The following is a 19444-nucleotide window of genomic DNA, read 5'->3' as shown; positions in this document are numbered from 1 at the left end:
CCCTGGCTCTGCCACATCCTGGCCCGTTCTCTCCATTCTTCCTCCTAGGGTTTGGAAACTGCAGAATATCTAAACCTTCTTTTCCTCCAGGGATCTCCTTCGGGCTGGCACCACCGTCCCACCATACTCCCAGCTAGTGATGCCTTCTCTACCCAGGGAGATGGAATGGAATGTCAGAGGCCCAAGCCCAGCCCAGGGAGGTGTTCACTGTGCATTTATTGAATCTACAACATAGAAAAGGCAGTTATTTGAGCTCTCTCTACAGGAAGAGAGCTAGAAAGAGAAGATTCTAGGTCCATGTCGGTTTGAGTCAGTTAAAAACCACATTCAAGGCACATGGCTCGTGATGGTGCCACCTGGGTGGGCTTGTTGCTGGCCTGGTTCTTCTTCCTCGCTGTCTTTAGGCACCTAGGCTCAGTTCAGGAATTAGAGGGCCTCTTGGCGGACTTCCCCACAGTTTTCTTCAGGGCAGGATTTTCACTGAAGGACCAGTTCCTCACTTTGTCTGCCCACCAGTTGCCTGTGCAGCTTTGGCTTATACCTGGGGGATGGGGTAGGAGGCACAGGCAGCCAGGCCACACATGTTCTTCCCACGCTCAATGAGGAAGTACCTGGACAGAGAGAAGAGATTGAGGACTGACTAGTGGCATCTGTACCACAAGCTTTCTAGAATGTTCCGGTGCAACCGAGACAACTCCAGGGATTAGGCCCTCTGAATATATTCTCAAAACAGCTGCCACAGGCTTATTTTACCAGTAGGAAATGACTGTCCTCACTTCATAACTAATTTCTTCCTTTTGCTCCTGGCATATTCTGCTTCTACCCAGAATTCATGGAGACTCCCTTCTTCCCTGTGTCCAGGTCCTCACATAACCTAACCACCACTAGGACTTTCTAAAAATAAAAACTCTTCTTTTCAGCTGTGTCTGTCTGTCTGTTCATCCTGATTCAAAGGAGAGACTGTCACTAGCAAATTCATTGCTTTCATTTCTCAGACCCTTCCAGAAGCTGGTTTTGTCCCAACAAGATGTTGAGGTCTAGCTGTTCTCAAACTTCAATTAAGGACCTCATTAAGCCAATTGATGTCCTGTCCCCTGCAGACTTGTTGGGACCTGCGATCCTATGAGAGGTCTTGCTAACAGGGCCTTGGCATTTGAAGATTCCAAGCTCATACTCCCCTTTCCTTGGCCTGGCTAGGTTTTGCTGTCCAACTCCTTAGAATGTTTAACATTAAGGTAGAGATGCCTCACACAGGGGGCGCTCCTAGCCAGGAACAGCATGTGCCCCTGCTAGGGACCTGCAGGCTACTTACCCATTGTCCCCCCAGTGGGCACCCCAAGAGTTTTTCACAATCCAGTAGGGTAATCCATTCTGTTCACCATAGCCAACAGCCAGGACTGCGTGGTTTACTTTATCTGGGGTTTTATGACAGGAAGTGCTGGAAATGAAAATGAAATTTTTAAAGACTTGTAGTAAAGGCAAGAACTGTCACAAACAAGAGACATGTTTCCTACTGGAGGGAGGGCAGCTTATTGGTTGTCAATCAGCTAAAGCTCAGCCATAATGGGAGAGAATAAGTCTCATCAGTTCTCAGTCCTTCTGCTCCAGCAGTCTGAATGTGGTACTGGCCATGGTCCACAGTGGACACTTCGGACTCCCAGCAAGGAAAGGAGCCCCCTGCTGCACTTCTATAGGCAACAGTGCCCAGCTGGAATTCCACTGGCTGCTCTGTTGCCTCTGCGTTCCTTCTAAGAACCACCTGCACTTGTGAAAAAACATGTAGGCTTGCCATCTAGCCTCTTGAGAAACGTAATGACTTCAGGACAAACTGCAGTGGTCACGTACTGATTTGATGGACATGGTAAAAAGGGGATGGTGGCAGAAGTCTGTAATCCTGACACAGGAGGCAGAGGCAGGCAGATGTCTGTGAAGTCAAGGCCTGCCAGGACTACAGAGACAAAATCTGTCTCAAACAAACAAGCAAAAAACCAAACCAACCAACCAAACAAAACACCAAACCTTGAGGAGCAGGCGGTATACGTGAATCTATAAGCCCTCCCTCATGGCTAGGCTGAAGAAGTTGGGCTAGAATGAGAGGAGACAAGAAGGGAGGTTTGATGGCAGATGAGTGCAGAGGAAGAGAGGAGCAAAGTTACCAAGGTGTCATGGAGAAGCTGAGACCTTGGGTAATGGGGAGGCCTTGGGTATTTACACCAAAGTCCTCATAGGGCTGGGTAGATGGTTCAGTCAGTACAGGTGTTTGCCACACAAGTCTTGATGATCTGAGTTTAGATTCCCAGCATTCATGTGAAAAGCCAGCTTGCTTTCATAATCACATTGCTGGGGGTTAGACAGCTTTCTGGAGCTCATTAGCCAACCAGCCCAGCTTAATCATTGAGCACTAGGTCCACTGAGAGACCTTGTTTCAAAAAATAAAAGAGTGATTGGGGAAGACACCTAAGGTTGACTTCTGGCCTCCACATGCTTGCACATACATGTGAATGTACACCTGCATAGTTAGGTTGACTTCTAGCCTTCACATGCTTGCACATGCACACCTGGACACACTCACATGATTGCCTATTTATTCTATCTACCAATCTTTCTATCTATCTCCCCATACACACCAATTTTCATGGCCAGAAAAGCACTTCAAAAGAAGAATTCTGGGTCCAAATGGGGAAGAGGCCAGGGTGTCTATTGTAGGGGAGACAGATGTCAAGAACAAGCTAATGAGGAAACATCTGGAGAAGGTGATGAGCTGGAATAGGTAGGAGAGGAAAGTGAGCAACCTATTGGGGCTTTGGCCTCTCCCCCAGCAACATCAGGGATGTGAGTCTGTTAACAGACACACACAGACCTTAAAGGAACCCTGTGGCTGGAGGAGCACAGGATTGGAGGTCTCCATGCTATCCAGGCTAAATTGACAGGGCTCCTCAGATCTAAGCATGGATCTAAGACTTGGAAGAGTCTTGGTGGGCTATGGATGATCTTATTAGGTAGTTGCTTATGGATTTATAGCTGTATCTGACAACTGCATAGAGGGCTGAGGGCAAAGTCCCGAAGAATATGGGCATTCTAGTGGTAGCTAGAGTACAGAGGGCATGAGGGAGCCTGGAGAGCTGGGAGTGGCTACAGAGACTCCTTGATAAACTCAAAGAGTTCAAACAGGCAGGCTAGGAGGTATGGACACAAGAAATCCCACATTAGACATGCTAAGGGGGTCATGGTGCAGCTCAGCAATAGAGTGACTGCCTACTGTCCATGAGGTCCTGGGTGCTAAGGTCTCTGGTCTTCTAGAAGTACCAGATAGTGAACTGTCCAGCACGGAATTGTGGTGTTTGAGAATAGCTACTTTTCTTGTTTTTCCTTTCCTTTTCCTTTTTTTTTTTTTTTTTCTTTTGAGACAGGGTCTCATGCAGACAAGACTAACCTTAGCTCGCTTTATAGCTGAGGATGACGCTGAGCTGCTGCTCCTCCTGCATCTTCCTCCTTAGTGCTGAAATTATAGGTGTACCATCCCATCCCATTTTTGTGGCACTAGGCACTGACCCCAGGGCTTAGTGAACACTAGGCTAGCACTCATCAAATGAGCTACATCTCTAACCCCATCTTCAAATATTTGACTATTCTTTTAAACCTTAGCTTTTTCGACTGGACTCAGCACTTCTGTAGATGACCACAGAACTCTGGACATGCATGGAGGATTTTGACTTAGCCATGACTTAGCCACCATGGCTGGGGCCTATGGCATCCTTTGTGACCTCTTTTTTTCTTTGCTGGGTTAGAGACTTGGTTCTGAACACTCAGAGCTGCAAGAAGACTAACAGAAGGAACATATATTAAGTCTCACAAATAAAATCTAATTAAGAGTCTAGGCTGAGCCAGAGGCCTTGGGCTGGGTTTGAGGAGGCCCATGCAGTCTTACCCCTCCCTCCCTTCTGACTCCTAGGACCCTGGCTTACCTGGAGTAGACGCCACTCTTATACATCATAAAATCTTCAGTCACCTCAAAGGCAAAGCTCACAGGGTTGTACAGTGCCACAGCCTCCACCATGGCTTCCTCATCATTCTGTGGACAGATTTGACAGATGTGTGGCCTCTCCTACCTCCCCACCATGCTTATGGCCTATTGCCAAAAGGCAGGGTTTGGAATTCCAGAGCTGTGCAGATAACCATGAGGAACAGGAGCCCCTCACATTGAGCAGTGATACAGACCCCACCTTCTTCATCAGAGTGCCAGCAACTTTGGATTGAGTTTTTGTTCTGTTTTGAGATAGAGTCTTAGGTGGTCCAGGCTGGCCTTGAACTTGTTTTGTAGCTGAGGATGACCTTGGCTGACCTTCCTGCCTCCACCTCTCAGGTGCTGGGAATTCAGGATGGTACTACCATGCCTGCCTTGGGTAAACTTTTATCTGTTAAAATTTTTTTAAAACTGGGCGTGGTGACACATATCTTTAATTCTAACACTTGGGAGGCAGAGATGGGTGGACCTCTTGAGGCCATCCTGTTCTACTACATATTGAGTTCCAGGACAGCCAGAGCTACGACTGTGTCCGGGCTATATTGACTGTCTCAGAAAGCAAACAGTGAAGGGAATGGAACCTAGGATCTTGAGAACATATTAGGCAAGTGTTCTACATATGATGAATGCCTCTATGTCTGGCCTATGTTATGCTGGGGATCAAAACCAAGAACCAAATCTTGTTCATGCTAAGCAAGTGCAACATGACTACGCTACACTTCTAGTCTGTTAGGGTTTGTATCTGGATTACTGTTCTCCCTCCCAAATGGAAGTAGCTCCCCTGTGGCTTCAGCCTTTGTCCTCACATTCTAACTGTCTGGGAATCTCATTGGAATCCCTTACAAACTCACACACAGCTCCACCATCATTCTCTCAGTCATGTCTGACCACTGAGGCCAGGAACTACGAAGGAGCAGACATGAGTTTGTCACTCTTGTTTCTGCCTCCAACACTCCACATCCAGGAAGACAGTCTAGGGACCTTCACTGGTGGAACACAGATCTTACAGATCCACAAATAGAGAAGACCTATACTGGGGTGGAAACGAGTCCAGCCCAGGCTCTGGGTCTTCTGAGTAGGATCTGCCCCTTAGTGTGGGAAGGCAGGCAGAAAGGAGTCATGGTAGCTTTTTGGAGGCAGGGGGAGAGCATCAGCTAGAAGCATCTGGTAGACCTCAAAGGCCTCCCTCCAGGGCAAGGTGGGTGGTTCCCCCACTCATGTGTTTTAAAGCGCCTCAGTTGGAAAAAACTGAGAGGGAGTCATAGTAAGGAGATGCTTTGGACTGGAAATGAGGCTGGAGGTTCAGTGAGTTAAGACCAGGGCCCAGCAAAGGGAAGTAAAGTGCAGGAGACAGAGTATAGTACTCAGTGTGTCCTCCCTTGGGCAATGGGTTCCTTCCAAGTACTGCTAGAGGTCTTGGGAGCCCAGAAGATCACAGAGGCCTGCTCATATTAAGGGCCAGAATCTTGGTAGCTGGTATTGTTTCTACAGCTGTCCCTTGTCCTGTCTGAGGGTTTTGGCCTGCTCTCTGGGCTCTGCCTGTGCTCCTGACAAGACTCTTCCTGGGAACCAGGCAGAAGGTAACTTTTGAGTGCCTCATTCATTTTGCAGTGGCCCAGAGGTCCAGTCTTGGTGGGTGTGTTAAAGAACAGGTTTCTCTTCAGAAGGCAATAGCATCTCTATTACAGGATGTGGGCTGTGTTGCTGAGGTGGTGAACCTCAGCTCTGGAATGACATTCCTCAGTTCAAATCCAGCCCCACCTTCTAGCTCCTGGGCACATTATTTAGCTCCTCCGAGCCTAGTCTTCTCATCTATCAAATGAAGGTAATAACCACATTCATGTCCTCGGTTATTTGCAGATAATGCCTGTCACGTGGCTCTATGTGCCTCTAATCACTCCAAACTGTTATTACTATGGAGAGCTTGGCATGCCCTTCAATTAGATGGTGGCTGCTGTCATTACATAAACTACGTATTTGTGACCTGAATCGTTTAATGGGCTCCCGCCCCCATCCCCTGCACATCACATCTGCACACACCATGGAGGTTTCTCAACATCCTTTCCCATCCTCCCAGACTGAGCCTGTGCCTACCAGGATCTTTGGGCCATTCAGGCATGTTCATTGTACTCTCTTGGAAAAGCAGGGTATGACTGGGTGCTACGGAATGCTGTCCTTCAAGTGTAACAGCCTTTACCATCTTCATCAGAGTAGCCCTGATTAGACCCAACAAGATTTGACTTGCTGATGTTCCCTCAGAGGAGGAGGAAGGGAGGGTCACAAGATCATCACCTGAGGTTCCAGCTACTTCCTCCCCACTGAGTCCCTGTCAAAGCTATGTAAAATTCTGTCCTGACTTCATGAGGTCTCTGCAGGTTCTAGGGTACATGGGAGGTGACATGCTCATTAATTAACTCTATGATGCTATGGGGATTTGGTATCCGCTCTAGGGTGAAACATTTTGGTGATAACAGCTGTTCTGAGGTTACTCGTGTTCCTTGCAAGTAAGCCCAACAAACTCATGGGTTCACCAAGCTAGACTTGGATGCAATGTCACTGCCTTGGTGTGTTGTTGGTGCCTTAGCTGGGGCGAGCAGACATCTGTTAGTGTGTCACTGTTAGGGAAAACTGAATGTGTTTGTCCATGTGCGCAAGGTGAGGTGTGACAAAACTTATTAGGGGTATGACTTATCACTCTCTTTCCCTCAGCCTGAGTGCTGAAGGGAGGCAACCACACAGGATACACCCAGCCCCGCTCAAACCACAGGCAGGTGACAGGAGTGAGATATACTCTGCCTTTCAGACTTGAGGATGGTTGGTCATGGCTGCTGCAACACCTAGCTTGACCTGACTGACAAGTCCAAGCTGCTCCTCATCTTCCGACATGCTCACCTGCATGTTTCATCCCCTAGCGCACCAGTTCTCAACCTGTGGGTCTCGACCCCTTTAACGAGGGTCAAGTGTCAGATATTTACATTATGATCCATAACAGTTAGCAAAATTACAGTTATGGGGTGGCAATGAAAGGATTTTATGGTTGGGAGGCTCGCCACAACAAGAGGAGCTGTATTACAGGGTTGCAGCATTAGGAAGATTGAGAACCACTGCTCTAGAGAGACGGTGGAGATTATCTTTGCATGTTAGACAAGAAAATTGAACCACAAGCACAAAGCCTCATACAGACTTGGATTTGAGAACCTAAGGCATCCCATTCACTCTTTCCTCTCTTCCACGTACAGCCTTGATGGTGAGCAGAGGTTGGAAGTAACCCAGCCTCCTCCTCTATCAGTGATGAGCCGCCACAAAGAGCTGCTCTTGTGGCCCATGTCAGAACAGATTCCCTAGTCAGAGATGAACCCAGTACTCACGAGTGTGATGTTGGCAACGTCCTTGACGAATGCAATAGCTTTTTTGGGGTTGAATTTGCAGTGACCATCCTGTTCAGGACAGAATGGGGAAGAAAATACAAGATTAGAGGTGCTTAGCCTTCAGCCGAGGTCTCATTCTCCCCGTGAATGCTGACAGCATTTTTTTAAAGCAGCCTGAATGCACCAGGGCCTTGCAGACAGCGGTACTTCAGAGGGGCTTAAAGCATCCTTCTCCTCTGAGACAGTTCTGTTCGCACCGGGACACACACACACATAGTGCTCAGTCAGAGCTCAAGGACAGACCCGAGGCAGCCCAAGGTCAGAGAAGAGAAAGAAAAGCCAAGTTGGAACCTATGTAGCAGGGTTGGAGGGACAGTCCAGGGAACTGTGCTGACCAGAAGCAGGCAGAGGTTAAGTCACAAGACAGAAACTGGGGAACCTAGTTTGTGGGAGCTAGGAATTGTTGGGCACAATGATGAGAAAGACTGGCCCACGTGGGAGTCAAGCAGATTCCAGGAGCCTCCAGACTGCTCTGACCAAGGTAGGTATATAAGCTGAACTGGTCAGAGAGACCCAGATGAGGACAGCTAGGTGTTTCCTAGGGAGGACAAACTCTGGATGGGGGTGGTGACACAGGGTGGACCAATGGAATTAAAAAGGAATAGGGCAAGCTGAGTTGAGGTGGGGGGGGTTCTGAAGAGGGGCATTCAGGAGAGGGCGATGATGCTTCAAGGGCAGGAGTGACAAGAGATCAGTAGAAAGAGCACAGGGTACAAGCAAGCACCATGAGGGCCCCAGATTTGAATGGCAGCAGGGTGGAGGGGGATGAGGGTGAAATGAAGAGGAGGTCAGCCCACAGTTACCTTGCCTCTGTAAGGGTAGGAGTCTTCTCCCATGATGCCCTTGTTGTACAGGATGTACTCGAAGGCCTGGCTGGGGAGACCTCTGCAAGAAGGACACATATGTAAACACTTCTGGGCCTGGCCTCATAGAGAAGAGTGGCCATCAGTGTTGGAGCTTGGTGATGTTTGCCCTTGCCTGGATCGTTGGGGTCTTGGCAAGGCACATCCCAGTGGCAGAGGTCTGTGAGAGGTCATCAATGTATCCCTGGCCTCAGCCACTGGTGCCCCTCTGGAAGAGGGACCCCTCTCAGGAGAAGCAGGCAGCCCCTCAGGAGGCTGAAGGAATCACTGTCACCTCAGTGCTAGGCATCCTCATGGCTAATGTTCCACAGACACCTTGCCTGGCCCCTCATGTCAGCTCCAGGAGGTAGCTACTACCACGGGTCACTGTGCCCAGGCCACAGTCTGAATTCAGACTTTAAAGATTCTAAAGGTCAATCTTTCCCATCTTCCTACCTCCCACCAAAACAACAACAACAAAAAGACAAAACAAACAAACAAACCAAACCAACTCACTCAGCAGACCACACTCTGTCCAGCCTTTGCTCTTCTATTACCCGTGTTACCACCTGGCCTATGACATCCTTATGCATGGCTTAACCAACTCTGAGACACGTCAGCTCTGTATGGTCTGCTATCTGTTGGGTCACCTATGTCTATGTCCACAGAGGAATATGGTGAGAATTGGTACTTGAATGAAAAATGGCAGTAATGTCATGAACCAGAGAAAACAAATTTCAAAAGATGGTGGGACCCCACCATGCCCAGGTGGAGTCTTTGCCTCTTGCCAAAGGCAGTATGAAGCTATACAGAGGAAGGAGATGAAAAGTGAGGGGAAACTGAGCCTTCTGGAGGATCCTTGGCTGGCTGTAGCATCAATTGGCCCTGAATTCCTGGACTCAGGCTGGAACACGGCTCTCTGCTGGAGACCCTGCTAATCACTGCGGCCAGAGCCAAAGATAGCATGTGAGAATGTTCCACAGAACAGTGAGGGCAAGTGGGTCTGACAGGAAAGTCCAAGCTGAGAATATGCCCTGGAGGACCCTAAGGGACTTTTCTGCATATTATATGCCCAGAAACCTGCCTAACCACTTCTATTAAGAGATTAGCTCACCTGACAAAAAGAGGAGGGCTGTTGTTGCTGTGAAAACGTGAGCTACTTCCTGGTGACTTATTAAGGGGATGGCTGGGAAGCTGGCCAAATACAGCATAGACGTATTTCCCAAACTCACAAAACTCTCGAAAGATGGGGCAGCTTATGCTTCAGGGAGCTTGTCTAAGGGTCCATCGGCTCTCCATGTGTGAATCTGGGGTTTGGAGGATGATACGCTTCTCCCTCTATCGATTCTTCTGGCCACTTGTCCGGGGTCTTTGCTGACTAGTGAGACTGACCACTCTGAGCACAGGGCTGGGTGACACGAGGCTGGATTCTCAGCCCTGCACCTTCTAGCTTTGAGGCCCTCTGATTCTCTACCCATGAGGGTGGATGGGATTTCAGGCCTTTAGCAGCTGCTAGATCTGACAGCAACGAATGAGGAAGTGAGAAAGGGTGGTGGGCTCTCCCACTCCAGAACGTACCCTTGGCAGCCATGGTTGTTGAAGTTCTGGGCACAATCCACCAGCTGCTGCTCAGCCTAGAGGAAGAAGCACAGACCAGTGGCCATGCAGGTGTGAAGTGTCAGCTCTCAGTAGCTCATTCACGTCTGTGGCCTAGTTGGTGTTCTGTGTTGATGAATTTCTCCCAAGGGCCAGGACATCTTTGTATATCCCAGAGCAGTGTCTACCCTGCAGCTGCCACATGCTGGGAAGGACTCAAAATGACCTGGATGCGCAGCAGGCCAGAGGGTACAAAGAGGCCCTCCTAATGAACACTTGTCCTGTAGAGGTGCATACAATATGAACGATGCATCTCATGGTATTACACTGAAGAGAGAGGCAGGCCCAGAGACACTGCTCCACATGGAGCTTGCTCTTCTCTCCCTCTTCCCTACACAGTTGGGACAGTCCCTTCACAGGTGTCACCCTTCCCTTGGGGTGTTAGTGGATAGACCCACAGGCCCTAGCTCTTCCCCGTAGGAAGATAACCATGGGAGAGGGCACAGCTCTTAGAAGAGGTGTCTCCTAGGCAGTATCTACTGCCCAGAGCTCTTCTTGGTAACATTCCAGGCTGAAAACTGAGGAATGTGATGGACACCCACACCCACTCGGGAAGGAGCCCTTGGGGAGCTTCATTCACTCCCATTCTTTTTGGGAGAACATTAGTTGAGATGCTCGGGCTAAATGTCTTCAAGGTTGGGACATGAGAGCCAAAGGAAACAGAACTCTTGGCTGACACGGAGAATGAGCCTGAAGGACCAAGGCCGTTGGGAGAGGTGCTCTATAGGAGATGGCTTACGGCTGACTTCTTACCAAAGATAGCATTTTCCCACTGGCGATAGCCACAGCAGACTCCAGGGCCCCCGTGGTGGAGAAAGTCCAGCAGCTGCCACAGGACCCCTGGAGAGGACACAGAACAGAGGGAGTCGATAAATGTGCCCTCATCACCCAGCCCTGCTCACCAGTGTGGGAACTTTGAAGCAAGACATCCAGAGCCTGGCAGAGGAGAGATCTGGAGAGATGAAGGGAAAAAGAAGAAGGAAAGATCTCGGAGTTCTCCATCCTAGTGTGATGTCTACTTTGGAGGGAAAATGTGGGGACTGCCATGCGTACCTGATTTTTCACTGCCGAGACAAAATGTCCTTTCTTCCGCCAGTCCATGGAGGAGGGGTAGGGGCCAGTACCACGAAGGTAGTTACTTTTGGTGGCCGAACAGTTCTGGAACAACCAAATGCATCATTTTGCAGGAAAACGTAATTAAAAATGAAATCACTGAAAGCAGGTGAAAGGTCTGAGGTGGCGGCTCAGTGGGTAGAGTGCTTGTTGTGCACAAGTGAGAACCTGAGTCCTCACAGCTGTGTGACTGTGTAGCCCCAGTGCTAAGGTTGTGGGAGTTGGTGGGGGGGAGGCAGGCAGAGCCAGCTGAATGGATGAACTTCAGGTGAAGGTGGAAGCTGGGTGCACACGCCTTTCATTTTCGAACTCAGGAGGCAGAGGCAGAGGGGTCTCTGTGAGTTCAAGGCCAACCTAGTTTACATAGAGAGACTGAGGTCAGCCAGGGTTACATAATGAGACCTTGTCTGAAAAAAGGAAATGGGGAAGTGACTGGAGAGATAGCTCAGCATTCAGCAGTTAAGGGCACTTTGCTGTTCTTCCAAAGGACCCAGGTTCGGTCCCCAGTACCCACATTAGATGGCTTATAGCTATAGCTTCAACTTCAGGGTATCCAACACCATCTTCTGGCCTCCACGGACACCCACATACAAATGCCAAATGTATATACACAGACACACATTCATGCACACCTAAATCTTGAAAAAATCTTTAAAAAAATTAAGGTAGAAAGCATTAGAGGAAGATAGGGATGCTAAACTGTGGCCTCTCCTCACCTGTACATGGTCATGTGTAGGCAAGTGCACTCATACATGTGTGTCTACCACAAGCATGCATGTACCACACATGTGCACATAACACAGACTCATATACCATACACATACGCATCAAGAAACACATGCATATACCACACATATTCAAGCACGTACATGCATGCTTACACACACACACACACACACACACACACACACACACACACACACAAAGGGAATAAGAAATGAAAAATTGAATGTGGTGGCATCCACGAAGCACTTTAGAAGTAGATGCAATAGTTTAAGGCTAGCCTTGGGTGCATATCAAGATACAGGCCATAGTCTCACTTCAGCTTGATATGCCATGGCTGTTTGATATCCATGGGAGGCCTGCCCTTTTCTGAAGAGAACAGAGGAGGAGTGGGTTGGGGTGGGGGTAGAGGGGAGGTGGTGGGGTTGGGAGGAGAGAAGGGAGAGGCGAGAGGAGAACCTGTGGTCGGGAAGTAAAGAAACAAAAGTCTATTTCAAATTCACTTTTAACTGGCACCTGTATTTTATCTGCTACTTCTAGATTATGGGTTCATACTATTAAGGCCAGTCCTGGACTGAGGGACAGCTGAGACATGGATCCTCCTGACCTCTCAAAGATTCAGGGACACCTCTAGGCATGGCTGGAGTAGGACCGAATCTAGCTGGAAACACAGCAGGCTTAATGTTTATTCCACAGGTTTGAGTGAAAAGATACAGATTTATTTACAATGAGCCTCACTAACCTGAGGTTCTGACCAGAGGTACTTGTGTTTTATTTCAGCAAAGCTCATGTCTGAGAACTGGTTCAACGCCACTGAAAAGAGAAGGGAAACAAAACCAAATAAACACAGTGACCACAGGAACACAGTGGACTGCTAATAAACAAACAAACAAACAAACAAACAAACAAACAAAAGCCAAGAACCTTTGTCCACCCATGTTCTATTTATAGCTGCTATAACTTGGCTCCTGTAAAAATCTATATTTCAGATGATTCATCCCAGAGTTGCTGGCGAATGCAGCAGACCTGGGGTGCAGCCTAGGCACCCACTCTTTTACACTCCCACTGCGAGGCTGACAAACACCCAGGCAAAAAGCCGCTATGCCTGTGCAGGTTGTCCTTCTACCTGCACTGTATCCCAGTGTGCTCTGCAACACAGCCAGTTCTGCGCTTGTCAGTTCCACTTCAACCCAGGTTAGCCCTGCTTCAAGGTCATATGCTAGTACCGGACAGAAAAAGACGGAACATCTGTTTCTCTTTCAGTTTCACTCTTGCTTTCCAGAGTCCCTTCTGCAGAGCTGCCACAGCAACTGCAGTGGTCATGATGGATGTGTTCCTAGTGCCCCTGACCAGGAAGCTGAATGATGGCAGAGACTGCTCATGGCCCCAGGGCAGTCTGAGAGGCAAGGCCTCGCAGCAACCCAGGCAGATCCTGGTTGTTTGTGGGGTGGGGGCAGGGCTTCTCCAGAATCTTTTGTAAACTTCATGCCCCCCACAGACGGTTACCAGCACTGTCTAAATGTATATCCCATACCGAATCTGAGATTACCCGAAAGACATTCTCAGAGTCCGAGCCTCTTCTCCACACATTAGCCCTGAGCAGACCCTCTCCCCAGCCTGTGCCACTGATTGCTTTCTTCCACCCCTCCTTCTCCTAGAGGCCTGGAGGGAAAGGGGGCTTCCCAGTACTTTTATATGTGTGGTTCCTCTGGTTGTGGGCATTAATCTTCCTCCAGTTGTTGGCAAACATCCGCAGTCTGTGGTTGTACTCCTCTGAGCTGTATGTCTTCTGGTGCTAAAACAGAACACACCGGCAGCAAGTCATGAGAACAGGTGAAGCCTACCAGAGGGAGTCTTTTTAGAGAGTCCTCATCCCCGAAAGACTCCTCCAGAGTGCCAAGTATGTAGGCTGGCTTCAAATGTTTGTAGCCAAGATGATCATGAACATCTAAGATTACTATCCTTCCTCCATAGTGCTGGGGTTGCAGGCATATGTCACCATGCCCAGGTTACATGGTGCTGGAGTTCTACCCATGCTAGGCAAGCTTGCTACCTAGTGAGCTGAATCCCCAGCCTATGGAGGTTTTCATTCTGCCACCATCTCAGGACAGATCTCCAGTTAGATGGGACTCCTTTCCTGTTCTCTACTGCCACTATCAGGAAGTTACAAAGCAACTCTTTACCTCCAGGCACCCTATAGTCAAAACGAAGATGGAGCAACTGTCAGGACATCAGTTAAGAGTTCAAGAGACCCACCAAGAGCAGGTGGCCTCTGGACACCATGACTCCTTGCTATGCCAAGTTTGTAGCAGAACCTACCATTTTCAAAACTGTACATACTGGTGTTCTCAATAGTTTCTGCAGCCACTGTGCAAAGTACTCTGAATACAAACTACAACAATGAAGTGAAGGCACTAAAGGCTTCTGCTAGGCTCATCACGGGGAAACACTATCTGGAAATTTACTTCACTGTATCGTTCCTGGAGTTTGGCCAGTTTGAAGCATGGAAAGACCCAGGACAGAGCAAGGTTGGAAAATTTCTTTTGTCTCAAATCTGATACAGTTTAGTTTGCTAACAGGAAGCTTTGTGACGAGAGAAAAAGAAGAAGTTGGCCACTGACCTGTTTCATCCATGACTTAAAGTGAAACTTTTCTGTAAAAAAAAAAGAAAGAAAAAGAAAAAGAATTAGGTGGACGTTGTTGAGTCTAAAGCCAAGTAGGGTACTGGAGAGATGATTTGCATTTTATTTTATTAATTAACTCATTTTTATGTTTATTATTATTTGAGACAGGGTCTCACTGTGTAGTCTTGGCCGACCTCAACCTCAGAAATCTGCCCGCCTCTGCCTCAGCGTGCTGGGCTTAAAGGTATGTGCCACCACACCTAGTTTATTTGGGTTTGCAAAATACCAGCAAGGAGGCTAGTGTGGGTTAGCTGAAGCTTGGGTACAAAAAGGAACTCAAACCCTTTCTGCTTTGTCGCCACAGCAGTTTTGAGAAACTGCTGTTTGTATGTGGTATATGGGGGAGGCATGCACCCGTGTGTGCGCGTGCAAAGGCCATAGCTGACTTTGGACGTCTTCCTCTATCTCTCTCTACCTTATTTCCTGAGACAGAGTGTCTGGAAGAACCAAGAGCTCAGGTATTTGGCTATACAGACTGCCTAGAAAGCCCTGGCATCCTTCTGTCTCTTTCTTCCAGCCCTGGGGTTACAGGTGTGTGCCCACACACCTGACTCTTTATGTGGGTGCTCGGGATCAGAACTCAGGTACTCTCATACTTGGGCTATAAGCACTTTACGTCAGAAGACAGATTTCGGGAGTTGGTTGTCTCCTTCCACCGAGTGGATCCCAAGGACCCAAGCCATGTTACCAGGTTTGGTGGCAACTGCCTGGAAAAGCCGAGATCAGCCAAGATCCAGGTTTCAAGCTTCGGTGAGCTATCAGCTATGCTGGGGAGGACTCGCGGTGGTGCAGCTGTCTGAGCTATTTCTGTTCCTGTAACTAACCCCTCACCCACACTTAGTAAGTAATTCTGGTAAAACTCAGTGGTCATAAACCTGGACTTTGGTGGTAGTCTTACTTTGGTCTGTCATCTCATCCCTGTCTAGGGTGACCAGACCTTTTTTTTTTTTTAATGTCTACCCAAGAATAGAATTTTTGGGGTGCTGGGAATATTTTATTGTTTCATGGGGTGCAATTTACATGCTTCTGTTCAATAATGAAGATTCACTGGAATTCATATTTAACGATTAGTTAGTTGAAAACCTGGGCACATATGCCTCATCCCCCTGAGATTTGGGGGTTACAGATGTGTACCCCCGTGCCCAGCAACTGTTTTAGCCTTAGCAGTGTTTATGGTTACTGATATTACTCATCTTTGTAACTTAAATGGAGTCACAGGTAACAGGAAAGGAAACGGGTATGGTTGTAGCTCCTATAAAACTCTACAAAACCAGGCAAACCATCTGCTCATGGATTATGGCGATAGCCTCCCTTGTGCACAATTTAAAATTTCCATTTTAAGAATTTAAATAGCTGCAAAAGATAAGTTCCAGTGTGTTCCAGTTTTAAATTTTTATTTTTATTTTTTGCAGTATGTGTACCTGAACGTACCATGGTGTGACTGTAGCAGTCAGAGGACAATGTTCAGAAGCGCGTTCTTACCTTCCACCATGTGGATTCTGGGAGTTGAACTTAAGGTGTTAGTCCTGGAAGCAAGCACCTCTGAACCATCTCACTGGCCCCTTATATGAAATGTTGACATTTGAAAATAAGACCGTGGCTAGGGAGATGGCCGAGCAGAGGAGGCACTGGCCAGGAAAGCGAGAGGCCGGGAGTCTGGATCCACAGACTAAAAGCCCGTGGAACATGGGAACTGACCAGCCTGGGATGTCAGAGACAGGGCATACCCCGAGTGCATTAGCAGCACCAGCCAAATCAGTTGACTGACAGACCCAGCCTCAGTGAGTAAGTTAGAAGGACAATCAAGGAAGATTCCTGATGGTAACTTTAGGCCTCCACACACACCTGTACACGTGTGTTCACACATGAGAGTAAACACACACATGCATATACCATCCCACATACAAACAGAGTTGGATGCCTTGCTGGCTGTGGAGGCACAAGCCTGTTAAGTCTAGCGCTTGGGAAGCTGAGGAAGGAGGTTCTGAGGGAGTTCAAGGGGAGCCTGGGCTACGTAAAAGACCCTGCCTCAAAACACCACCGCCAACAGCAACAACAAAGGAGCTGGATATTTTACACATCGTTTTGAACACCTATCTTTCTGTCTTACAGAATTTTAGTCTTAGGGAGAACACTTATGTTAAATCACCCTACATCCTTCTCTGCAACAACAGAACGTCAATTTAAAATTATTTTTTGCTTCCTAAACATTAAAAAAAATTATTCTAGATTGAGCAATAATTATCACAAAAACCTTGATTATTTATGCTATGAAAAGTCATGATTAGGCCTAAAACCGTAAAACTTGAGTGGAAAAATAACTTTTGTGTGTGTGTTTAGAACAGCATCTGGCTGTATAGCTCAGGCTAGCTTTGAGCTCCCAATCTTCATGCTTTGGTTCTATGAGTGCTGAGATTAGAGGCAGGCATCACAACACAAATGGGCAGTTTGAAAGTAAAGGGTCTAGACTGGTTTCACGGACACCATCTGTGTTGGGATAATTTGGCATGACTCCATGTTGCCCCAGAAGACCCCTAGGGATCAAGCACAGCACAGCAATATGAAGGCCATTGCTATGTGGCATTTGTATCTGGCTTGAAAGCCAGACCTGCTCCAGAAGCTCAGCCAGGGCCATGTTTCTCTAGGAAGAAAAAAAGCATAGTTCCTCAAGACGGGTCCTGAGTGGGTGTGCAGGGGATTCCAAACCCTGGTTAAGGGCCTGCTGTGGCTGAGGCCTTCCCCTCATAGAAGATAAACCTCAGCCCAGCATCAGGCTCTGAGGCAGGCAGAAGTTCACGGTTGACGGGTACCTCTTGTGTATGTCGGGGGAGGGGGGAGTTTCCAAACCAACAAAAGGGGAGAAAGCCCCAGAATTCCTCAGAGTATTGGTGGACAAAACCACACATGACCTCAGATCCATCCCAAGCTTACTGTGGCTTAAATGAAATTCGTTTCATTGGTTTACTTTGATTTGTTTTGCATGTGTATGTGTGTATGCGTATAGGCGCGCTGTGTGTTCTCAGAGATGTCACATGTTTTCCTTCATCACGCTCCGCTCTACTGAGGCAGGTGTCTTTAACTGAGCCCTAAGCTCGCTATTCTAGGTAACCTAGCTAGCCGGTTTACACTGCCCCCACCCCCTCCCCCGCCCCGCCCCATCGTTGCCTCCTGAGTGCTGAAGTTCCAGGTAGCTGCAATGCCCAGCCAGCTTTTTCATAGTTCTGGGGGATAAGAACCTGGCTCTGAGGCTTGTGTGCTAAGTGCTTTCCCCACTGAGCTAACTCTTTAAGAGGGATGCTTTTATGACTAGGGCATAACTGGGGAACAGAGGCAAAAAGATCAGGAGTTCACAGCCATCCTTGGCTACTTGGTGAGGTAAAAACTAAGGAACAACCCTCCCCCCCCCAAAAAAAAGGTTGAGCCTGGGGAGGCTCGCCAGTTCCCATCCCTCCCTGAGGATTTCTAGGCAGTTAATAGTGGCTGGGGGAGGGAAGACACATATCTTTTAGTAGGGTAGGGGCCGGTAAGGAATCTGTGCTGTTGTTCACAACCCTAATAAAACCCTTAGAGGGGAGGGAGGAAGGGAGGGAGAGAGTCTGAGACCAGTTTCTAGAGTGGTTTCGCTGACACCATCTGTGTCGATGTTGATTATTTGGAATAGCTCTATGTTGCCCCAGGGGACCCCCCTCCCCAAGGATCCATGCCATCAGAGCAACGTGAAGACCATTGCTAGGTGGCGTTTATATCTGGCTCTGAAAGCTGAAGTATGATCAGAATGTTATATGCATCTATGAAAACGTAACAATAAAACCCATCACTAAGTGTAATGAATTTAGCCAATAAAATCATTAACAGAAAGGAAATATAGTTTTATGTGCTGAGCCAAGGGCCGACAGCAGGGCTAGGAAACCACAGACCAGGGGCTTTGATTGAAGGGCTCTTCACACTTAAAAATGGTTGGCCCGTGCACGGGGCGGCTGTGGCGGTGGACGGACAGCTGCACCTGAAAGTCACTGAAGTTCTGTCTTCACTGTCCATAAACAAACAAGTAGAACAAACACAGGTAGAACAAGCTACCTGTGGCTGCCTCTGTCCCTCAAGCGAGCCTTTAGGAGCTGTTACAGAGCCCAACGAACAACGCTGAACAGAACTAAAATATTCGCCAGGCAGTCTTCTCTCGCACTTTGCCAAGAGCTAAGGCCGCTTTTTCGTGCCAGCTTTCCTCGGCGCACTACACACACTACCGTTAAGACTGCTGTGGGTACTGGGTGTCCCTCAGGGTAGGGAGTCACCCCCAGCATGCCACAGTCTTACAAACAACCAAGGCAGGGCGATCCCCGGGGGACCAAGTCCACAGAGGGTACCAGTACAGGCTGGGACGTGCGGCTCTTCGTTCTTCGTGGCGGGGCAGAAAAGTTTTGTGTCCCTTCCTGAGGGCTTCTGTATCGAGGCCTGGGTAAGAGGGACCCTGGGCACCTGCCTGCTTGTTCCTCGGATCACGCAAGACTACCCCGTTCCTCCTCCGGTGCCCCCGCTTTCTCCCACGTACCTATGGCGTTCACGGTCAGCTCAGCGGTGGCCCCAGCACTCAGCAGCCAGGCCCCGGCGCACAGCAGCGGCAGCGCGGCCCACATCGCTGCTCTCACTGCCCGGTTCGGAGGGTGTCCTTGGGAACCCAGCCTGTGGGAAGGAGGTGGGGCGAAGCTGGCCTCCGCCCTGGCGGCAGTGGTTCCTCCCCCGCCCCCTGCGGCCGCAGCACTTCTGCGCTTTTCTTGGGAAGAAGAAGCCTGGCCCTGATGACTCCTCCGGGCCAAGTGGGAGGTAGCACGGCCCCATCCCCAGTTTCTGTCCCGGGAGGTGTCTGTCTCCATAGAGGTGTCTTAAACCATAGCTCCCTGGCCTTCCCCAGGGCTTGGAATGCAGGAACAAGAGGGCTGTCCTGACTGCTCACTCCCAAGAGGATTTTGGGTTGGT

At 48.7% G+C, this 19444-nt stretch overlaps 1 protein-coding gene across 1 annotated transcript; it reads right to left on the bottom strand.

The window, feature by feature from the left end:
* Positions 1-199: 199 nt before the first annotated feature.
* Positions 200-19152, bottom strand: Ctsh (cathepsin H). The gene is made up of 12 exons (XM_055629809.1): positions 19020-19152; positions 14408-14439; positions 13476-13581; positions 12529-12599; positions 11004-11108; positions 10704-10790; positions 9873-9928; positions 8256-8337; positions 7393-7461; positions 3966-4072; positions 1313-1438; positions 200-611 (listed from the first exon to the last, which is right to left on the bottom strand). Exons 1-12 carry the CDS (start codon positions 19102-19104, stop codon positions 536-538), a joined length of 1002 nt encoding a protein of 333 aa, XP_055485784.1. The 5' UTR covers positions 19105-19152; the 3' UTR covers positions 200-535.
* Between the last annotated feature and the right edge of the window lie 292 nt (positions 19153-19444).

The sequence above is a fragment of the Psammomys obesus genome, unplaced genomic scaffold, assembly GCF_907164565.1.
Source record: "Psammomys obesus unplaced genomic scaffold, mPsaObe1.curated_primary_1811, whole genome shotgun sequence".
NCBI lineage: Eukaryota > Metazoa > Chordata > Mammalia > Rodentia > Muridae > Psammomys > Psammomys obesus.
This window is presented reverse-complemented; position numbering and strand designations above follow the sequence as displayed.

What these genes read in the sequence shown, in the direction of transcription:
- Ctsh (XM_055629809.1), bottom strand. Translation starts at nt 19,104, where the DNA reads ATGTGGGCCGCGCTGCCGCTGCTGTGCGCCGGGGCCTGGCTGCTGAGT. An exon ending in GCTGACCGTGAACGCCATAG is followed by an intron (nt 14,440 to 19,019) that starts GTACGTGGGAGA and finishes TTTTTTTTACAG; the next exon opens with AAAAGTTTCACTTTAAGTCA. An exon ending in GAGGAACCACACATATAAAA is followed by an intron (nt 12,600 to 13,475) that starts GTACTGGGAAGC and finishes TTCTCTTTTCAG; the next exon opens with TGGCGTTGAACCAGTTCTCA.